The following is a 9,927-nucleotide window of genomic DNA, read 5'->3' on the forward strand; positions in this document are numbered from 1 at the left end:
TTATAATCTCAGTGAAGGCTTATTTGTGGAGGCAGATGATTCTGACCTTGGCAGATTTTGTGGAGGCAGATGATTCTGACCTTGGCAGATTTTGTGCCAGTACTGTTTCTTCAGCATTTTGTGAAGAAGTATCAGAGCTGGCTGTGCCTGCATGAAGAGGGAGACAATGATTTCTTTTGTGAGCAAGGTGAGGTACCGGTTCAGAGGAGGCCATAGGTACTAGTGGATTACTTGGTGCCCCCTTTTTTTTCCATGAACCTTCTCTGGCTGCAAGAGCAGGCAATACCACCCAGTTGCCATATAAAGGAGCACGCTTCTTCCAGGCTATGTGCATGCAATTGAGAGCGGCTCTGCAATCAGTGCTTATGTTCCCCCTTTGCTGGAATGGTGGCTACAAAGCAAAGAAGTTATTCCCTCCTTTTAAATAAACCCACTGAGAAGTACTTCTGTCTTGGTTCTGATATTGGCCAGAATAAGGGCCACCTGAATGAAACCTGATCTCAGAGGCAGAAATAAATTGCAACATTCAAAAGGCCTGTGCGTAACAGAATAAATGTTTGGTTTCCTTTAAATATGTAAAGTTAGAACAGTGAGAGATCTTAGAGAAAAGCAGCTGCTGTTGCATCACTGCTTTACTGCCTTGAAAGCAAATGACCATAAATAAATGCTCCAGCAAGAACAGATGTTTTGATCTACAGCTCTTTTTTTATTGCAAAACAATTGTTACAGAAATTTCAGAAAGTTCTACTGTAGTAATTGCCAACTTCTGCTTTTTATTATGCATCTAAACACAGTCTAAAAGTGCATTGTGAATCCAGTAGACCTTTGGAAAGGACCATTTTCCCTAGTTATGTACATTTAGACAAATCATACTTGAAAAGCTTTGTATTAGTAGGAATTAGTTTAAAATGACATTTTAATAATTTTTATCCCTTTATAAATGATTGTTATACACTTACAAATGATAGCCCAAATAATAAACGGTTAAATAGCTATTAGTATAGAATATTGCAAACACTGTTCCAGACAGCAGTAGCAGCAAATAGACTCTTGTCATGTACAACAACTGCAGTGGTGGAAAAAGATACAACTTAATACAATTTACTCTTGTGCAGACATAGAACTGTATTTCACATCCAATTCCCTCTTCTGTCCCTTCCCCCTCCCTCCCAGATACTAAAATAAACAAGAGTTATCACTTCCCTGCAGCAGAAACAGCAGCAATTCAATAATCAAATTTTTTTTTTACCTAACAGCCTTTTGAAATAAGTATTGTGTGGCTCTATGAATGATCTGAAAGGATACAGCAAAAATTAAAAGGTCAGAGACTTTCACAACCAGACTGGCTCAATGGCTCCATTATTAGACTTCCAACTTGAAGATGATTTATTTAGTGTAATACATGCCATGACTCAAAGTAATATTGAGTTAGAAATGCAGAATAAATCCATCTCGTGACAGAAGTTGGAGTATGCCACTGAAATCAGTGGGTTTTCTGCAGATTTGTACCAGGATTGGTAAGACCATAATTGTAGTCAATCATGGAGAAGAGAAGCCTGTATGACCTCTGTGACCTGTCGTGTTCACTGTATGACTGGCTATAAACAGGATGCTGAGACAAAGTCCCTCTGCATCCAATACTACTGCTCCTATGCCAATGTGCAGCAAGGACAGTGAATTCCATCTAGAGCAGCAAAGGGTTTCACCAGGTAAGCAGATACCCCCAATGCTTCACTTCTCATCCTGGTTTGGACTGTTTTATCTGAAGTGGTTGAAGGGAAAATTCATGCTAAGAATCTTACCTATTTCTTTTGAAGAAGATGATCTATACGTAATACCTTTCAACAGAACTGAAAATGTGGCCTTTGTTGAACCAATTATGCGTATTTGTGCAAAAATGCAAATATACTATAATTTTTAAGCAGGGGAAAGATATCAAAACTAGCTAAACATTCCGAGGGAAATCCAGGAACAATCAGCTCACACTTTCCCTTTGGGCGATTATCAGATCCTCTTCAGTGTTTAACCTGAGCAACATAACAAGACATTTATGCTTGTTTTGAAAACCTGCACCACGAGTTTACAAAGAATTTTGTTTCTCTGGCTCACTCTAATACTTTTGATAACTTCTGCTCTCAGGACAGATACTGGCTTGCACCCACTGCAGTCATTGGACTAAGGCTGTGTGCTGCTACCAGCACTTTTTTTTTTGAGCAGTTATTCATGTAGCTGCATTTTCCATGTGCTGACAGTTTCTAAGAAACAAATCATTTTCTTCTCATACAAAAAATATACCTAACTAAGATATTTATCCCCTGACAAAAGGCTATCCTTTCCTCAAAAGGTACAAATCAGTTTTGTTGGTTTTTTTTAACCAAAAAAATCTATAAATGGAAAACTAAAATAAAAGAGTAATCTATGTCTGGAACCCAGAGAGATTTCTGTATATAGATGAATGGATGTTTTGGTTTTTCATTATATTTTCAAATTATCCCCTCACTGCCATTTGTTAACTGGCACTTGTGCTAAGAAAATAATGTAGCACCTGATCTCTTCCAAAAAAAAGAGAGAGCCAAATGTCTGAGCACTGCTGTAGGTTCGCATTTTGTGTTGAGTATTCAAATTTCATAAAATACAATTGTCTTTTAAAAATAATAAAAAAATCACTTACTTTGCTAAAGATCAAAAATAATGGAAATAATGTAAACATCCAAAAGTTTGAATTCATTCCTAACTGGATTCATCTTTACAGGCAGGCAATAGCAAAATGTTAAGTCTCCTAGCAGTCCAAAGAAACTCATGGAACAATGCATGCACTTTCTTTGACACAAAAAAAGACTGGACTGTAAGGAAGAGAAACTACTTCAGTCATATCACATTGTTATTGTGAAAGAATAATGTGCTATAATACAATACCTAGGACAAGTGTATACCCCAACTGTAGAATAGAATCACTTAAACTGGAAACAACAGAATGGATTACTATAGGAAAATATTTATAAAATACTGCACACTGCTTCCTCAGTCAACCAGCATATGTAAACAAACAGCTAAGCTCAGTTGAGTTTTAAAAGATTATTAAAGTTCATTTATCTTATAATCTTTTGCATAACATGCCAGTTCATCTTTCACACCATCACAACTCATCTGTCGTAGCCCACAGTGGCTCATTAGAGCTTCATACACCAGCTCATACAGACATTTAAGTGGAGCTATACAAAGAAATGTGTGGAACACACCAAACTTACACACTGTGACCAGTAATGCATATTCCATATGTAAGCTAATAATTGGATAGTGGAACTTAATGTTTGATGCAACATGTGCTATTTTATTGAATGTTACAGATTTACAAACAAGACCATGTAATGAGATATTAAAACTGTCCTGTAACGTTCACTAATATTACCACATGTCACAACTATATATGTGTCTATTTCATAAGCTATCCTTTGATACAGAATACGTCATATGGCACATGCTATAGCTACATGATGATAGATGATGAGACTTCTATCTCACTAAATGGTCATAGTATTGAGAATGGAAAGTCTGGTCCCATTGCAAGAAATGGGTGTTTTATCATCAAATTCAAAAAGGAGCAGTTTGATGCAATGTGTAAAAACCAGGTGAAAATAAAATAGTCTAACATCCATCATAATATACTCTGTAGACACCACATTGTAGAATAAATGGGAAACATTCAGGAAAAGTAGTGTTCTGACATCTTGCAATCACACTTTTAACATCTGCATTTACATTTTATAAATAATGGCAAATTTTAAGAGGTCAATAAAGTGTTCTGTTTTATTTCACCTGGAAAGTGTGCTCCAGATCAATAAGGTGCTGTATCCTAAACATTTATACAGCTTCTGGGTTTGGCAAATGTCTTTACCCTGACAAACTAACCAATGAAATCTACCCCAGAGGAGAGCCCTATGCCTTGAACTAATTCACTAACGCTGTCGAGGAATTTCTAATGAATCTGAAATTCCTCTTGAGTAGACCAGTAATACGATGAAGATGAAAGAGTCCACAACAGTTTTAGCAGACATTCATAAAAGTAACAAAGAAAACAAAGTAAGAATATCCCCCTCTATTCTCCATAGATAGATAGATAGATTTGGAGAAGCCTTAGGAAAAGGCTGCTAACAGAAGGTTGGCACATTTGAAGCATATTGATAAATACAAGTTCCTTTGCCCTTGGGCATTTTGCTATTGTTCAACAATCAGCCTGCCACAAGCATGCTTCATAATGCACAGAAAGGTTTCTGACCTTTCTTGGTATCGCCACGTGACCGTAATGCTGCACATGGGCTGCAAGGCAATTGCATAAACACGGTGTCTTGGTGGAGTTTAGTTCATTGAAAGCCTGATCAAACAGAAGAAAGCAAGGAACACGTTGGTGCAGGAAGTATGAAACACATTGTTCTTAACATCCCCTTGCTGCATTTCCTTGTTTCCTGAACCTTCCAACGCAGTGAGTTGTTAACGACATGTTTTCACCTTCTTTACCTCTTTTCTTGAGGCTGAATAGTTATTTTTCTGTCTGGATTAGTTGCCTTTTGGACTCGATCCTCACATGGTGCTCAGAGTCTCCCAGGGTGAGGACTCAGTGGGAAAACATCAGCTTGTATTCTCAAAGCTGCCTTTGAAAGATTATTCCCATTTAAATAATGTGAAATATGTACCCCACTCACAAATGTTCATTTTTAATAACAAAAAGGAGCTGGTTCTACACAGATATTGGTAATTGTTGAGATACTTTTAATAGCACTAGTGTCAACTTTTTAAAAGCTTAAAAGTTGTACCTTCATAAAGGAATCTGAATTTTTTTTTCAGTTGCAGTTTATGCTTCTCCACCCTTTTCCAGTCTTCTGCATACCCTTCCACCTATGACAACTGTACACCTTCTCATGAGAAGTTTGAAGCTCTGGTTGACAATGTGGACCCTTGGAATGTGGGTGGGGTCAGTGGAGTAACAACTGTCTTCAACCAAAACCCATCAACTGCACTACCGTTCAGACACACTTTCTCCTACTACGAATGGTCATTGTGTGATACGCTCATGAACGATGGATGCCTACTCACAACTGATGGCTTTTGATGTTTACAGACACTTGCAGTTTCACTTTGGTTCTTTTACTTACCTTAGAAGCATATAGAAATTCTAGTGTTTTCCAGTCCTCTGCTAAAAATACTTTCCTTTAAGCAGCTTCAGTCTAATTACATGAATCTGAATTCAGACTTCTTGATAAAACTTCTGTACTTTAAAAAGTCCAAATACAGCTATGTTCACATGAAAAAAAAAGTGTATATTTTTAGGTGGGGGGATGGTGTGAAAAATCGGCAGCTCAAATGAAACAGCAAGAAGAACCTGGTAGCAGCATGGTGGATGAATCTCCCCAATTTATACACATAATTAAACTGAGCAGTGAGAACTGAACACTATTACTATGCTCTGCTCTGATCATCCTGTTCTTATTGTATCATCACATCCTTTGATTTAGTGAGACAACATATTGATGACAAATGTGGTAAAAAAATAAATATATACTATTCCACTTAATTACATTCATCCTGAGCTTGCTCAGCTGTGCTAGAATCTAGAATGCCTGTTTTATACAGGAAATCACCTGATACTTTAACATAAATTCTTCTTCCATTTAAGTTCTTCCACTTAAGCAGTAAAAAAGGCAATTAATTTCCCTTTCCGCTCTTGAAAATATAAACTTTCTGTGGCACTAGAAGTTGATACAAAAGGAGACAAGTGAACATTTATAGCTGTTATTGTGTTCATCTTTCTTCATTTCCACAAGTGTGGGATGCAAGGGACTTGGGAGACTTTAGGTTTGTTTGCTGCCAGCTCCTACAGAAACAACAAATGCTTTTCACCAGTCATCACAATGGTGACATAGATGAAAAAGAAGTTGTGATTGAAATTTGAACATCTACTTTTTACATCTCTTTCTTGCCAGTTAATTCCTGCATCTTAAAAACTTGAATAATGATAAATGATCTTAGGATGCCCTCTAATAAAAGGCAGGTATCTGGACCTATTCATTTATTTCTTCTGACTTCATGAACGGGGCTTGTTATTCCTCTTGTTTACTGAAGTTTTTGTAAAGCTTTCCTCCCTCCCTTTTTTCTTAAGTGCAAATGTCAGCTGGGTCAAGATGCAGTACCTCAGTGGTGATGCTGAGATTGAAAATGTGCTCTCTTGACTGCTGGCTAATGCCAATTGGACTCGACACAGGGTGATGTGAGGGGTTTTTTAAAATTCTGCTAAGAAAAACAGACTGAAGAGCAGATGTCCCTTAGACAGCTGGTGAGCTTTGTCTAAGCCTAGCTGTGTTTGCTTTCAAAGCTGCAGAAAGCTCCTGTTCTGGACAGTCTCCTCATGGACAGGTTGTCCCCTCTGCTCTCTGGCCTTGAGGACTTACTCCTCTCCAAGGGGTTCCGCAGGCCTGTTGTATTTCTCTGTCTGTCAAGTTTATCGCTGATGGAGTAGCTCTTCCGTGTGTGCTGGGCATACAATATGTTGGACTCCTCTGCAGAGTAGCTGTTGGCTCGCTCTATTTTTGGAAGTGGGATGCTGTTGGGCAGAGTTGTTGTAGCACTGCTGTCTTGAGGAGATAAGGGGATTCCCTTCTTGTCTTTGACCTCAATATCCTCATGATCAGAACTTGGGTGTGTTAGTTCAGCTTCTCTCTCTGGGTGGCAGCTTCCCAAGTCTTCCACTTTGCCCCTGAGACTTCCAGGGAAACTGGCCCTCTCTGCAATGGCCTGGGGAGCGCTCACGCACCTCGTGTCTATGCAATCTGTAATACTTGTGTACTCTGCTGTTTTGACCGGGACGCCAAGGCTGCTGAAGTAGCTTCGAGGAGAGAACATGAAGCTGTGAGATTTCACAATTGGTGTTTCCTCCAGAATAAATGGAGTTGTAGCCAGGTAACGACTGCTTTTAGATCGCTCTAAAGTATGATACAAGGGAGGGTCTGAATCCCATGGGATTTGGCAGTCTGTGATTTGTGAATAGTCTGAGGAAAGTGCTCTTGTTTCTATTCCAGAGGTTTCTTCATAATCAAGACTCCTGCCAGAGATCTTTTCACCAGGTGTACTGCTAATGTATGTACTATTAGCTAAAAGAGAAGAGGCTATGTGAGCTGGCAGAGCTGCATCTTCAGGACCAAGAATATTTATGGCGCTCTCGAGAGGTTCTGTGTCAGAATGCATCTCATCCATGGCAGAAACATAGATGTCTATACAAGATGAAGGTCTTCTGGAGTCTGGGGCAATTGACAAAGTGCTGGTAGGGGCTATTGGAGCCTTTCCTTCTTTTGCAATTGAGTGGGAACTGATTGCCCGATGCAGGCTTGGAGATCTTTCCTTAAAAATGCATTCCAACTTTTCCAACCCACACTTGTCCTTCATATTTGTTGCATAGAAGGAGTGGCTTCGCATGCGGGGTGTGATTGTAGGTGATGTTGGGGACATGGACTCCTCTCCTGTGGGATCAATGCTCTCTTGAAGCTTGTAGGCATTTCCTTCCTGACTGTTGAAGCTGCTCTGCCTCACAATGTAGGCTGCATCAGTACAGTCGGATGAGGTCCTGGATCGTATCTTAGTCGTCTCACCTCTCTCAATGCCAGTCATTTTTTCTAAGGCAGTCACCATTCGTCCCATCATGTCTTCCAGCTGAGCAAGCCTGATGTCAACGGTCTGCAGAGAGGCCTTCATGCAGTGCTCTCTCTCATTTACTTCTTCCAGTCGCATGGCCATGTTCTCCACCCTTTAGAAAGGGAAGAATTAAACAGGTTAATTTCTACAAAGCAGTGATGTTCAGCTAATAGGTCACCAAACCAGCTGGAAACAAATATGTCTCAAACCCCAAAGGCAATGTACACCACGTTATCTGTTTCAAAATCCTGCTAAAAGAGGTTTTGCAAAAAAAATACCACACACTCAGGAAACTGCTCCAGTGGGTTAAAACAGGGGCATCAGCTGTATAATGTGGAGGGGGGTTTGGGTGTGCCTTATTTCAGGGACAGGACTTATTACATAAATGTTACTATGAATTAGTGCCTCTCTGCTTCCAAAACTTCTAAGTAGGTTATTATGAATGAATAACACTTATAGCATGATGTTGTCCCCACTTGTGCCACAGGCAGGACCATCACAGTTAAATGCAGAGCTAAATGAAGTAAGGAAAGAGGGCAATGTGCCATAGAAGATAGGCAGTGTTATATTCTTTTCCTGGGGTTCACCCCGGATTCTCACTATCTCGTGCTATGTGGATCTAAGGAGATAGTTTATTTGTTCTCTGATTAATTTTTAGCTCAGATTTATAGAAAAATATATCATCTATTTTATTGCATTTATATAATATCAAGTTAAATATGCATGAAAACTGCAAAGAGGAGAAACACTGATCAAGCCAAATACAGCCTGCAATAGGGTATGTGCTCTAAGATTCCTCCATTACTGTGATTGTGCTTTGGGTAGCCTGTGTTAATAGCTTACAGATTGAATGATGAATTTTAAAGTTATTTTTCAGATGCTATCATAATATATAAATAAAAAGTTAGATTAGAATATTAATAGGCAATAATAAGTAATAGGTAATAAGTATTTTTAATTAAAGCACGTCGTTTCTAGACCATTGATCAGTCACATTTTAAAATATTTTCAATTTTTAGGGAATTGTGTACAAATTTATGCCAGTGGCTTTTAACCACTTCAATTTTCTGACTTCTAAAACTTGTCTTCTGAAGGATTTATAGGGAGTCTGAAAACTTTACATGATGAAATTGCCTTTAGCACAATTATTTTCTCTGTTGGTAGTGACAGGCTGGGACTTCCTCTTTCTGTTGAAGAAGTACTAAAAGCAACAAGCTCATGGAGTTATCTTTGTCTGGTAGGTTATAATTCTGGTTTTCCCCATTGCTGTAGACAGTGCAAAATGATCAAAGACGCAAAAGATAACAAATGGCATGATTTCCACACTTTTTCTTCACAGGTCTCTTACTCTATGCCAGTTAGTGCAATTCATGCTCAAATATTATTACGCACACTGTCATAGTTGATAGGCACACAAATCATTGCCAGGATTTCTGATGAGGTAAATATCATCTTCTACTACTGCTAGTTACTTTTTCAACAAGACAAGTGATTTGGAACTGACAACACTGTAACTTGCTCTTATTTGTACAGAAGGAAAGATTTTAATAAAGAATGAATATTGGACAGCATTAATGCCTTGCTACCTAGTGCTCAGAACTTTTCCTGGTAAAACACTGAAGTCTGACTACCTTGTGGTGATGAAAAACAGAATGTGCCCACACAGGAGAGGAAAGGCCAGGAAGGAGTGTGACTCGGCTCCCTACAGCAAGTCTCAAATTCCTGGGAAATACAGGCTTTTCCTGCTGAAGTCTGTGAGTTCTGAAGGCACAAGCACAACAAATGAAATGTGCAGCAGTAACTATATTGCTATCATCACTCTTCAATAGATGAATGATCAAGTAATCACTGCTAAGAAATGAACTGGTAGCTTCAAGGAATCTCATTCTACTCATTATCATTTAGACACCAGCCTGTTTCTAGTTCTACCAACTTCTCCAACAAAACAGATTAATGTTATTGCAAGCACAGGATGTAATTCCATAGTGAGAGCAGTTTATATGGGAAGCAGTTGGATTTTCACTCATGTTATTACTTATCTGAACTGCTATTTTATAAAAGCAATTATACTTCTGAAGTATTTATTAGCCAATAATTGAGTCCTTCACCCCACATTCAGATTCTACAATTGCTCCAAGATGATGAACAGATAAAACATTACAATTTTAGGGCTGACAGACATAAGGAAAAATTTTACTGGATTTTACTGGAGAATTACAGCTCAGATTACATCTGGCAAAAAACCTT

At 38.6% G+C, this 9,927-nt stretch overlaps 1 protein-coding gene across 7 annotated transcripts in view; it reads right to left on the reverse strand.

The window, feature by feature from the left end:
* Positions 1–683: 683 nt before the first annotated feature.
* Positions 684–9,927, reverse strand: part of TRPM3 (transient receptor potential cation channel subfamily M member 3) — a 397,273-nt gene continuing 388,029 nt past the window's right edge. For all 7 annotated transcript variants that reach the window (XM_042013148.1, XM_042013144.1, XM_042013147.1 and 4 more), the window contains one exon: positions 684–7,792. In XM_042013148.1, coding sequence (XP_041869082.1) covers positions 6,346–7,792 — 1,447 coding nt within the window. In that variant the 3' untranslated portion in view covers positions 684–6,345. The remainder of the gene's footprint in view (positions 7,793–9,927) is intronic.

The sequence above is a fragment of the Corvus kubaryi genome, unplaced genomic scaffold, assembly GCF_017639235.1.
Source record: "Corvus kubaryi isolate FWS band 111438036 unplaced genomic scaffold, C.kubaryi_AGA036_p1.0 split1-37296, whole genome shotgun sequence".
Taxonomy (NCBI): Eukaryota; Metazoa; Chordata; class Aves; order Passeriformes; family Corvidae; genus Corvus; species Corvus kubaryi.